General features: G+C 43.2%; 1 protein-coding gene across 1 annotated transcript; it reads left to right on the top strand.

The window, feature by feature from the left end:
- Positions 1–1,942: 1,942 nt before the first annotated feature.
- On the top strand, positions 1,943–11,925 carry CDC23 (cell division cycle 23; the record flags this gene model as incomplete). Its single annotated transcript, XM_079542640.1, has 16 exons — positions 1,943–2,070; positions 2,138–2,210; positions 3,848–3,985; positions 4,112–4,154; positions 4,519–4,624; positions 4,708–4,840; positions 6,421–6,598; positions 6,688–6,785; positions 7,042–7,123; positions 8,011–8,164; positions 8,300–8,419; positions 9,016–9,091; positions 9,368–9,429; positions 10,625–10,703; positions 10,797–10,916; positions 11,755–11,925. The coding sequence occupies 16 exons, from the start codon at positions 1,943–1,945 to the stop codon at positions 11,923–11,925; spliced, it is 1,761 nt and encodes a 586-aa protein (XP_079398766.1).
- Between the last annotated feature and the right edge of the window lie 1,017 nt (positions 11,926–12,942).

Here is a 12,942-nt window from a genome sequence, read left to right as displayed (position 1 = left end):
TACATTTATTACGTAACGGAATGACAGAAAGAATTATGAGTTCTCATCGTGAGGCAAGTCTTGAGAAATCGAATTACCAATTACTCCTCGCCACCGCAGGCCCTTTCTGGCCTGTTTATATCACTTCAAGAGCTCGCAGCGCCACCTTCTGTTCAGCGGTTGGAATCACGAGCGTCAGCAGCCGGAGGGCTGCTGGACAGCGTTCACACGGATCTGCCGGGTTGGGGATGAGAAAAATCCATGTTTTCTCTTTGAACAACTCAGCGTGTCATACCTATAGAGCTGCTGCTCTTCCAGAAGTGCAATCATATAAGTAGCCAGAACATCGCTGCTAAAGTGGCACACATCCAGAATGTGACACAAAGGATATTTTGCTACATGCATATGATAGCAGCACCTCATGCACTTTTTGCAGAAAGCACCATATTTCTTACTGAGATCTCATAGAGCGCACTAAGAATGCTTTCACCAGGAAAACAGCACACAACGGGGGAAGGGAAGATAAACTGACTTTGGTAAGCTTATTTCATAGGCCTCGCTAAAATTCACTCGTATCATTTTATGATCTTAACTTAAAACAATGCAATTATAAAGAAAATATCAAATACAAATTATTGGAAATATAGAGCAACTCACTTTAACAGCTCATCCCAAATATGAAAGATATGAGACTGTAGGGATAACAAAAAATAAATTATATGCAGAAAAAAAAGTCTCTTTCAATTGTGTTTTGGGGCAGGGCAAGGGGAGTGAGAAATGAGCCATAGGCATTTTGTGTGTTGATTGGACTTCTTTGCCTACTTCTTTGTCTAATAGTAAGACTCATGAAGAACTTTTATTTACATCTCGTGTAAGTATGTGCGCAGGCAGAGTACTTTTAGTCAAAGCTACAACTGAACTTAAAATATATCTGGCTAAAATCTAGAGAGCACTAATAATGTTCTAATAGGGCACTTAATAGTTCTATGTCCTCCTGATATTGTGGCATGTGAATGTGTACCCAATGCTTGAGGTGAGGTCACACCAAGCAGAGCAAGACAATCCCATGGCCCAGCTGGCAGTGCTGGGCCTGGGGCACTGCAGGTCACAGATGGCCCTTTGGGCTGCCAAGGAGCTGCCATCTCAAATTCAATTTGCTGTCACTTGAGCTTCATGAAGGGCCGCACTTCAGCCTCCTGTTCTCCACCCAGTACACAGAGCCAGGCCTACTCTGTTTTAGGTGCAGAGTGCAGCAGTTGATCCTGCTGATTTTTAACATGGTTGGTGACTGCCTAGCCTAATTTATTAGAATCTCTCTGCAAGGCAGGAGGGAGTCAACATCTATCCTTAATGCAGTATCACCTGCAAACTTACACAGCATGCCTTTGAGTCCTGCACCCCGATCATTTCAATAACACTGACAACAACTGGGCCAACTTGGAGCCCTGTGGGGTCCCATTAGCACCTGGCCGTCGTGCAGATGGACCAAAGCCCTTTGGGCTCAGCCATCCAGTCACTGACCATAGTACATATTTATCTTTGTCAGAAGGACGTTGTGAGAAACGGTATCAAAGGTGTTGCTGGAAAATCAGTAGTAAGTGAGATTTTTCAGCTGCTGCTAAGTTGGGGAAGACCACTCAAAAAGCTCTCTATACGCACCAACCCTTCTACAGAGCTCTCTGGAAGGGCTGCCTCCGTTGTCTCCTGCTTTCTCCCGCGCTCCAGGACAGCGGCCTGCTAAAGCCAGACACCGCGCCTCGGCGCCCGCAGGAACACGCGCTCCGGCCGCAGGGCGGTGGGATGGCGCCCCCGCGCCGGCCGACCAATCAGACATCAGAACGTTAGCGCGTCTTCTGTGATTGGGAACGAGACTTCGAGCTTGCCCAATGAGAAGACTGCGTCTACAGAGCGGAGGGGGACTCAGTACACGAAGCCGTGATTGGCTGTAGGGCGCGCTGGCGGGATGGCGGCCGTGGGAGCGGCGGCAGGGTTGGGGAGCGCTGACTTCTCGGACCTGCGGGAGATCAAGAAGCAGCTGCTGAGCGTGGCGGAGCGCAGCCGTGAGCGCGGCTTGCAGCACAGCGGGAAGTGGTGAGCGCCACGGACCGGGCGGGCGCGCCCCGGTGGGCACCGTGCTAACGGCCGTCTCTCCGCATAGGGCCTCCGAGCTGGCGTTCGCCCTGGAGCCGCTGCTGCTGAGCGAGCTGCCGCCGCCGCCTGCGCTCACGGAGGTAAGCACCGGGCGGAGCGGCTCAGCCGCCTGCCGCGCCGTTAGCGAGCGTCAGCGCGGGGCGGGGCCGAGCCCGGCTGCGTTCGTCGGTGCGGGATGGCTGAGGCGTGCAGGGGGTTGTGCAGAGCTTCCCGTTGGCAGAGCCGCGACCTACTATTCAGTCGTCCCCAAACCTGCTGTGGAGAAGTGCGATAGCGGTATTCTTAACAGCTGCTGTGCAGGAGACGGTTCTGAGTGCTGGTCTCTTTACAGCGCTGTTAAGTTTTGTTGTATATTTTTTCCGGGAAGGTGGACAGACCTGAGTGTACTTCCCAGATGAAGCCGTTTTGCTGTGTCCTAAATGAGAAATTTGTAAGTTAAATTTGAAATTACACCACGTAGCATTCATCTTAGCTAAGGGTTTTTAGCTAAGGTTTAAAAGTTACTGCGGTCTAAATTATTTTCTGTCAGTAAAGTTGTGCTCTTTAGGACACAGGAAAAGTGAGTTGTGTCGTAATCAACACCTCCATAGACATACTGTAGGACTTGTAGGTGTAATACTCCTTAAGTTATTGCAGTGTAACATGTCATAAATGCATTTCACAAAAAACGTTTGAGGTCCATCTAGTCCCACTCTCCTTACTCCAGCAGGACAACTCACAGCAGGTTGTTCAGGACCATGTCTGGGTGTTCTTTGAGGTTCTCCAGGGGGGGAGACACCAGAAGCCCTGGTGACAGTGCTTTGTCACCCACAGAGTATGAAAGTGCTCCCTGATGTTTACAGAGACTGCTTTGTTTCAGTTTGTACCTGTTTCCTCTTGTCCTGTCACTGGGCTGCACTTAGAAGGGCTTTGCTCATTCCTCTTTGTAGCTTTCCTTCAGATATCTATGTACATTGATGAGATCCCCCCGCACCTTCCCTCCCACAACTTCCCTCTGAACCAGTCACAACTCTCCAAATTTTCTCATATTTGAAATGCTTTAGTCATTTCATTTTCATGGTCCTTTGCTGAACTCTCTCCTGTATGTCTGTCATTTCTGTACTGATGAGCTCAGAAGTGGACACAATATTCCAGATGTGGCCTCACCAGTGCTGAGTGGTGGGGGGAGGATTACCTACCCTGACCTGCTGACAATGTTTTACATAGTTCAGCCCAGGATACCCTTGTCCTTCCTTGTGGCAAGCTGGCTTGTGTACAATTTGGTATCCCCCAAGACTCCCAGGTTCTTTTCTGTCAATAAATTGTTCAAGGCATAGATACCAAGGAAATGTTTGTGTTTAAATGAGCAGGTTAATATTGTTGGATATGAAATTCTTGAGTACTTTTCTTATTTGTTATCATTTTACTTGAACAGCTAATTCTTGCCTTCTGGCGACTTGCCACAGTTTATCTTTTGGAACCTGTTTATTTCAAATGTTCCCAGCCTGTCAGAATCCTTGTTCTCCCATGAGTACCAATGGTGTGAAGGAGTGGAGAGAGCTTTCTGACGGTACTCAACTCAAATGTGAACAAAAAGCCAGTTTTGTGGTTGCATTTTTGTGCAGTTTTTTCTCTTAACTTTCCAGGCAGCTTCATTGATATGCTTGTAAATGGTAAGTGGGTGATTTTCCTACCTGATGTCAGAATTTCTAAGGTATTTAACTCTTTGTTCTTGCAGGAGGATGCTCGTGATCTGGATGCCTACACATTAGCCAAATCTTACTTTGATCTAAAGGAATATGACAGAGCTGCATATTTCTTACGGGGCTGCAAGAGTCAGAAAGCTTACTTCTTGTATATGTACTCTAGATATCTGGTAAGATAGAAGAAGTTGCCTTTAAGCACTGAATTCCTTGGCTTTGCTTCCTTTCTGCATGTAGAATGTACCATACCTTATATATGCTGTTGTAGAATAATTTTGATTTTCCTCTGTTCTCCACAGTCAGGGGAAAAGAAGAAGGATGATGAGACAGTGGATAGTTTGGGTAAGGCTCTACGGTCAAGGAACGTGAGATGATATGAAACTTCCAATAACACATCTTCATGTAAATCATTTTGGTTTTATGACTTTTCCATTGATGTTTGACTAATAGTGGGCTGTAACATAATTTGCTTTCGTTTTCTCTCAGTTGATTGGCTTAATACAGTTTACAGAATTTCTTTTCTTACTTATTCTATTAAACTGCTAGTCATTGGACTAGGAGATTTTATTTTTGTAATAGAAGAATAGTCACGGACTCGGAAGCTTTCTGGTCGTGTTGGTGATGATTCTGAATGTACCCTTGGTTCGCAGTTAACGTACTGAGACTCCTGAATGAAAGCTGGGTGTTTGACTTTCTTCACATGCAGGACCACTGGAAAAAGGACAGGTGAAAAATGAAGCTTTACGAGAGCTTAGAGTTGAGCTCAGTAAGAAGCACAAAGCACAGGAACTGGATGGATTTGGCCTTTATCTGTAAGTGTCTGCACGTGTTCTTAATGTATTTGTCTACACTGATGTGGATGTGCAGTTTTATGAGTGATTAATTTGCTTTACAGGTATGGTGTTGTGCTGCGAAAGCTGGACCTGTCTAAAGAAGCAATAGATGTATTTGTTGAAGCTACTCATGTCTTACCTTTGCACTGGGGAGCTTGGCTGGAACTTTGCAACTTGATTACAGATAAAGAGATGGTAAAACTTGGGAGATGTCAAGTGGTTATAACAAATTACAGAGTTTAGCCTGATTCAGTTGTCAGAAGACTAGTGTTGCCCACTGCTGTATTCTGTGAGACTCTCAGACAGGGCAACCCAGGATTGTAAATTATATTGTTAAAGCCACTTGTGACATGAATGAGTTCATCCTGAGGTTGGTTGTGGGTTTGTTTTTTTTGTTTTGTTTTGTTTTTTTGTTTTTTTTGTTTTTTTTTGTGTGTGTGTTTGTAGTTTGTGTGTTGTTGGTTTTTTTTTTGGGCGGGGGAGAGGGGGAGAAGAGCATTCTAGTTCTGCAGTTCCTACGAAGTTTTTTGTGAATTGAGGGTGTATGTGTAGAATCACTGTTTGCAGTTTTTTTTAATGACTGGAAATTTGTGCTTTTCCTGTCAGTTACAATCGTGCAAATTATTTGCAATGATATGGGAGCAGTGGGCACCACTGAACAAGATAAGCCTTTAATAAGTCAATTACTTTGTTACTTACCAAGTAAAGCACAGAAAGCTTGGATCTGTAATAGGAAACGACTTACAAGACCTGATGTTCATACTGTATGTGATTTGGGGAGATTACTTTGAATGTCCTCTGATAGGGTTTTGTGGCTTAGATGCCTATTAGTAATGGGAGTGTGTCTCTTGAATTTAGTCTTATCCTGAGAGAATCTAAGATACTCTGATACAGCTCCATGATGTGAAATAAAATGTGCTTCTGGGGATCATCACTGAGAAATTCATTTCAGAAGAGCAAAACTGATTCAGGCTAAAACACTAATGTAGATATTCCCTTGTCAAATACAAAATCTCTGTGAGATGAACTGTATCGAAGAATTGAACTTTCATGTAAAAGGTGATTTTTGTCTTTATGCATGGGGTTTATGAGACCACTCCTGTAATTCTTCAGTCAATTCTGGCTGATAGATATATTTTTGGAAAGTAAAGAGGGTGCAGAAGAGAACCTTACTGATCTTTTGAAGAACAGGAAATTAATTTTTGTGAGATTATTTAGATTATTCTCTACATGTAGCTTATTACAAGGAAAAAAAAAGACAAAAAACCTCATGTGTGTAATAGTGATGGGAAGAAAATAGTCTTTTAAAGGAGTCTTGAATTTAATGCAAAAATTAAGCCAGTAGCTGAAGGAGAAAGCTGGTGCCATCATCTTTGAAAACAATCATTTCTTCACCAATTGACCGAATGAAAAATCATCAGTTTTTTTTATTTCAAGTCACTGGAGTAGACTGGGAGTGACTAAATGGAATTATGTAGTCCACACTGTAATACCTCTTAGAATAGGCATCTCAATGCTCTTTTTCATTTTCCAGTGTTCTTAATTTGTAGACGTTTTTTAGCCTCCACTGTGGAAGAGCTCAATATTAATTTTTGGTCCTAATACTGTTCTTTCATAGCTGGTGTTATGGCCTAAGAAAGCGCTTACAGGAAAGTCTTCTACCTCAAGACTGTCTACTAGCTCATGGGAGGGAAGATAATGGATTCTTTGCCACAGGTGGCTCTTAGAATACTACTGATTGTCATCTCTTCCTCCTCTTCTTTGGTTCTTGCTAGTTGAAGTTCCTGTCCTTGCCAGATACATGGATGAAAGAGTTCTTTCTTGCACACATTTATACAGAGCTCCAGCTGATAGAGGAGGCTCTGCAGAAGTATCAGAGCCTCATTGATGCAGGATTTTCTAAAAGCACATATATCATCTCTCAAATTGCAGTTGCCTACCACAATATACGAGGTCAGTGATATTTACTAATAGGAGTAAGCCTTTTAATGCAAACTTAGCCTTTGTTGTTCTTGTTCTCACATCTTCTCTTCTTTCTTCAGATATTGACAAAGCTTTATCTATCTTTAATGAGCTAAGGAAACAAGATCCTTACAGAATAGAAAATATGGACACTTTCTCCAACTTGCTGTATGTCAGGGTAAGCACCCTTTCTGTTGTTTGTCCATGATGATACTATTTTCAGAGGTAAGTTAAATGCTGGCAAAGCAATTGCTTGTTGTTTCAACAAGCAATTGTTACCTAGTTTCTCTGAACATAAGCTCTCAGCTTCTGTTTGCATCCGTTTTGTGGAGTTGCAAAGCAGAAATGTGTGCATTGTCCACTGCCTAGATCTTCTTTGTCTGAAACTGTAATATGATCCTTTACTTATCACCTTCACTTCTTTGTTTCACTAGAGCATGAAGCCTGAGCTGAGCTACCTGGCTCACAATCTCTGTGAGATAGACAAGTATCGTGTTGAGACCTGTTGTGTAATTGGTGAGAGCCAACCCTTTTATGTGTTCTTATTGCGCCGTCTCCAGGCTGTGGGAAGCAATTTTAGTAATAGCTGTGAAAATGATGACCCGGCAGAGCCATCAAAAACATTTGGTGAATGTGATTTCAGGCAGCCTAAAAAGTAGAGCAAATGGGAGTACCACCTTTCCCACATTCAGCTTTGAAAGAGCTGCTGTAATACTGTTAGAGCTGAAAGTAGTTAAGAAAACATTATGAAGGCCCATGCAGTTGATAATTCCCTTTAGTCCTCAAACTCCAGCAGAAACAGTTGTGTGTCAAGTCTGGGAAATAAATTTTTTTAGATCAGACCGTGAGTTTCTAAGCAGATGATGGGATCTTAACTGATAGGTGCAGCTGGTAAAGGAGTTGGTGAGAACACTGGAGAAGATACTACTACTAGGACTCTTGAGGTTTCAGGCACATCTGCCTGTAATATATCCTGCTCAAATTACTTACTGCCTCTGTAGCAGAAATGCTAAGGCAGAGCGCGAAGCAGTGATTGAGTACCTGGTGGGAAAGCAGGGCCAACCCAGCGAGCTCAGGTGCATGCAGTGTACCTGAGTGACCAGAAGGGGTGGAGCCAGGATCCCAGACCTCATTTAAGGGTTGACAGTGGAGGTGAGGGTATTCCTTCCCAAAGGTAAGCAAATTTTATTCATTTTTGTGTCCATGGCTGCTGCATTTGGGTTTATCGTTGTTTGCTGCAGCCTGGGACTTTGCCACTCTGCTATTATTGCTGAACTTTCCATCACATTATAGCATTACGTACCTCCTAACTTAGGTTATACCTATTCCATCTGTTTTTTGTTTTTTTTTTTTCTTCTGCAATTGTTTTCTATTTATTTAAATATTGTGACTTTTTGCTTTAGGAAATTATTATAGCTTACGTAGCCAGCATGAAAAAGCAGCACTGTATTTCCAGAGAGCCTTGAAACTGAATCCTCGTTATCTGGGAGCCTGGACACTTATGGGACATGAATATATGGAAATGAAGAACACATCTGCAGCTATCCAGGCTTATAGGTATCAATCGTGCTGCACACAACATTATTTGCATATATTTGGGGTGAATTAAGGAAAAAAAAAATGGTACTTAGTCTTTTGCCCAACTCTGATCCTGACTGCTTTCTGACTATGTTGTTTTTTTCTCTTTGGCAGGCATGCAATAGAGGTGAACAAAAGGGATTACAGAGCCTGGTATGGTTTGGGGCAAACCTATGAAATCCTTAAAATGCCGTTTTACTGTCTCTATTATTACCGACGGGCCCACCAGCTCAGGTAGAGTGGGAAACGTAGCCATGTCAATGGGCATTCACTCATATAATCACTGAAGTTGAAAGAGACTGCTAACATCATCTAATCCAACCTCTCTCCTGATTTCACCGAGGATAGATAACTATCATTTTGCATTTGCTGTGTGCATGACAGCTTCTGACCTCCACATCTTCCATAGGTTGTTATTTGTAAACATCTAGCTAGCAGGCGATTCCCCTGGTAGGCTCTCTTACCATCTGTTGTCTGCTTGTTGAGGAATTTGCATACAGGAGCTAAATTGGGGTAGAAAGAAGAGTATCAGCACTATTTGGTTTGCAGTGTTACTATTCCAAACTCTTAGTTATGCTAATTAGCTGTTAACATATCAAACTGTATGTCTGAGAGTATTGTCCAAATGCTTTTTGAATTCTGTCAGGCTTGGTGGTGTGAGCATTTTGCTTGGGAGCCTGTTCTGATGCCTGAGGTTAATAAGTGAAATTTTATGTAAGAGAAGATGATGGACACTGCCAGATGCGGGTTTGCTTCCCCTCTTGTCTCCCCCCTGCAATATCAGCTGGCTGTCCATTAAACTACAGTTAGCAATTTTTTTTCTTTTACAGACCCAATGATTCTCGTATGCTGGTTGCTCTAGGAGAGTGCTATGAGAAACTCAATCAGTTGGTGGAAGCTAAAAAGGTAAGTGAGACACTTGTAGACACTAGGTGGAGTTGCAGTTGAATAGTGCGGCTTGTGCTACTGGAAATGTATATAGCATGTTAGGAGCTTACTGAAAATGTTTGTTGCAGTTAAAATGGGAAATTCTATAAATAGAGTAGCAGAGAGAATTGCGTGCAGCTGATACGTGACCTTTTGCTTTAAAGCCATGTAGTTTTCTGTTTGTGTCTTGCTCGCGTGCATTGTGATGTAGAGTCATTTTTCTTGTGTGCTTGACTAACTCTTCTTCCTTGATAGTGCTATTGGAGGGCTTATGCTGTGGGAGATGTGGAGAAAATGGCATTGGTGAAACTAGCAAAGTGAGTATGTATTAGCACTGAATTGTCGATATTGTGTTAAATGCAACAAAAGCACTTTGATACCTAGTGATAAAATGGTAGATGGAAAACAAGTGCAGCTGCTGGTAGATAGTATTGCTTCTGGAGATGTGTAATAAATGTCACCTTTAGAAGGTCTGCAGAGACTACAAACTGTTATCCAGCTTTAGCTTTAAGTTTCTGTCAGGGCAAATAGAGAAGAAACTGTGGGATGCATTACAAGGGACTTACAAATCGTGGGATGATTTCAGTGCTGTCGGTGTTAGAGTGAAATTTAAACCAATCCATGATGCTAATGCTTTATAAAATCATAGATGGATTATTTCATCCCCATCTCCTTTTCCTTCCGCCCTTTTTTTCTCCTGATATACGAATGTGACATTTAGCATAGGATCTAATGTGAAATAAATGTGAACAGTGATGTTAACACCAACTTTTGATTGGGAAAAAAATACATGCAAAGGGGGGGGAAAAAGTGAAGGGGAAGGAAATTGTTGCAAACCTCCACGCAATTCCAGCCCAGTCCACAACACCTTATCAGCACCCGTCTCGTCTGCACCCCCACCCAGCACAGGGACACGAGAGACGCACTCCATGGGGTGCAGCTCAAGTGCCAATTTAATGCTGCGCAACAACTGCCTGTATACTGTGACACGCGACCGCCCCGTGAAGCCGTGACCCGTTAAGTGCTGCCCAGGACCACCCCTGTAACCACCACCACCTTAGCCCACGTACCATCCACACTGAGCACCGCCCACAGAAATGGGCAGGTAAAAGATGGAACTGCTGTATAAAGATTTTTTTGGAACATGGAGAAAGAACGAACTCTGGAAGAGTAGGATGGAAAAACTCTATTACAGACTTGGAATGTAACAGAACAGACAAAGGTTCCTGCTTTAATTGTATCCGCACTGCTTCTAGCAGGTGATACCTGACTGACTTCCTTCCTGATAATGTAGCTGTTCTCAAGCTGGATCATTTCTTTCTATGAGGACAGTACATGCATGTTTTGCAAATTCTTAAGGAAAAAAAAAAAGTGGCTTTTTTTTTTTTTTTTTTTTTTTTTTTTTTTTTTTGAAGATCAGACTTCTCATAGGTTCTCATAGACCAGTGAAGTCTGACAAGGTGATCTTGTTCCAGTGGCTATTTCATATCATTTATTTATGTATTTTCCTAGGCTGCATGAACAGCTGAATGAATCTGAACAGGCTGCTCAGTGCTATATCAAATACATCCAGGATATCTATTCCTGTGGGGTAAGACTATCTCTTGGAGAGCAAAGGAAAAGTAAACACGATGTAGAACTACCTTGGAAAACACTCAGGCTGTTTTTACCCTCTTCACTGTAGGAGATAGTGGAGCATCTGGAGGTTAGCACTGCCTTCCGTTACCTTGCCCAGTACTACTTCAAGTGCAAGCTCTGGGATGAAGCCTCAGCTTGTGCTCAGAAATGCTGCTCATTCAATGATGTGAGTAGTTGCATGATTCCTGGGGTCTTACTTGGGGAATAACTGACTTTAATCTTGGCTACCCTATGAGTAGACCAATCTTTCACTGAATGAATGAGAGCTATCTGCTGCGTAGATGAACAATTTCATCCTGAATGTTTTTGTGATAGACTCAAGTCAGGGAATATGGCATAGATAAGTAAAACTGGATCAAGTCTCATTACTTTGGTGTTCACCAAATAAAAGAATTTGAGGCTGCAGATGGCAGCCTTAAGACTGCTGAAAATCTTGGTGGGGAGGTGGTTAAAAGTTTAGAATGCCCCATGCTACAGTAGGGTTACTCACATGGCTTCTTGTTGCCCATCTTGTAAATGTAGAAAGTGGGGACAAAAAGCTTGAGTTTTGTAAGTGACTTCATATTCTGAGATTTTCTGCAGCCTGTAAGTAGAAAATTCTGGACTTTTTAAAATTCCAACGTATGAGAGCCACCAACAAAGGCTGCTGCGGGGTTTGTGCCCGGCTCTTACCTGAGTTGTCTGGAACTCAAAAGAATTTGAATTTAGCTTATTTAAAGCTTCTCCAATCTACTTCTAAATGGAATATTTAGATGGCTGCAGTGGTTGATGGTACCAGTGTCTGAAATACCCAAGTAATATGCAAATAAGGTGAAAAGAGGGAGGATTATTGTTAAAAAGTCTGACATACCTTAATGTTCTGAGGGCATTCTTAAATATCTTCCATAATGATGGCCTTATAGAGTGACAAATTACTAAAATTTAGACAGATTGTATATTGAATTTGACACAGAAACCACTCATCCATCAGTGTGCGGTTTTTGTTTTTTACAAATTGTTTTCAGACTAGAGAAGAAGGAAAGGCGCTGCTGCGGCAAATCTTACAGCTTCGCAACCAAGGAGAGACCTCCTCCACAGAGATTGCTACTCCCTTTTTCCTCCCGGCATCGTTGTCAGCCAATAGCACTCCCACACGTCGTGTCTCCCCGCTCAATCTGTCTTCTGTTACACCGTGAGCGATGCTGGTACCTCTCACCTGTGTGTTGAATGTGATGTTGTGGATGGGACTTGCAACCACCTAATGTTTTCCAGTGAAATTTTTATGTTCAGTGTTGCCTTCATGGGTAAGGAAGGAGGGTAAAGAGCGACTGGAGCCCACAGCTGAAGACGGGTTGCCCAAACAGGCAAACGTGCAGCCTGCTTGAAAGTGCCTACTCTTACATGTGAGAACATGCTCTACTTTTCACCAAGTTATTGCGGTCGAGAGAGCAGACATGTTCCAATACATGGGTCTGCTAATAGATCATGGCAGGAGACTGACTTCATGAGTTTGTGTGCCTCTGGTCCTTCTCTGAACTTCTCTGGATAACCTTCTGTCTGCCTGGCTGCTTAAGAATTTTTGCCTGTCTTGAGTTACAGAGATGATGAAGCAGTATAAGACACATAAAGACAGTTTCCATGCCTATGTCAAAGGACTGAAAAGTGTTAGGAATTTCAGACAACCACGAAGGACAGCTGTTTGTTAGAACCACAGGTAAAACAGCAGATATTTTGACTGAGTAGAAAGGCAGCCAGTAGGATAGCACAACTTCAAAAAAATAAAATGATTAAGTTACTGTCCTCGGACTCCTTCATAATGTAGCTTTCATGGGTGCTATAGCAGATGACAGTAGAGGTAGATACAGCCATGTGGCAGTCACAGCAGCCTGTCCCATGCTGGGCTTAGTTGTGGTGCTGCTAGCTGCCCACTTGGGCTGGTGCATGCCAGATGCAGGGCTGTGTTCACCCTGGCTGGGAGCTGGCAGGTGGGGGTCTGCATAGGGGCTGCCTTGTAATACCCACAGGTGAGCCTGGTTCAGTTTCAGACCCTGGGAGAAGGTGCCAGCCTGGATCACAGAATCACAGAATTGTAGGGGTTGGAAGGGACCTCCAGAGATCATCGAGTCCAACCCCCCTGCCAAAGCAGGTTCCCTACACCAGGTCGCACAGGTAGGCATCCAGGCAGGTCTTGAACATCTCCAGAGCAGGAGACT

Source organism: Tetrao urogallus (assembly GCF_951394365.1).
Source record: "Tetrao urogallus genome assembly, chromosome: 14".
In the NCBI taxonomy this organism is placed as follows: domain Eukaryota; kingdom Metazoa; phylum Chordata; class Aves; order Galliformes; family Phasianidae; genus Tetrao; species Tetrao urogallus.
Note: the sequence above shows the minus strand (reverse complement) of the source record. Positions and strands in the feature narration are given on the sequence as shown.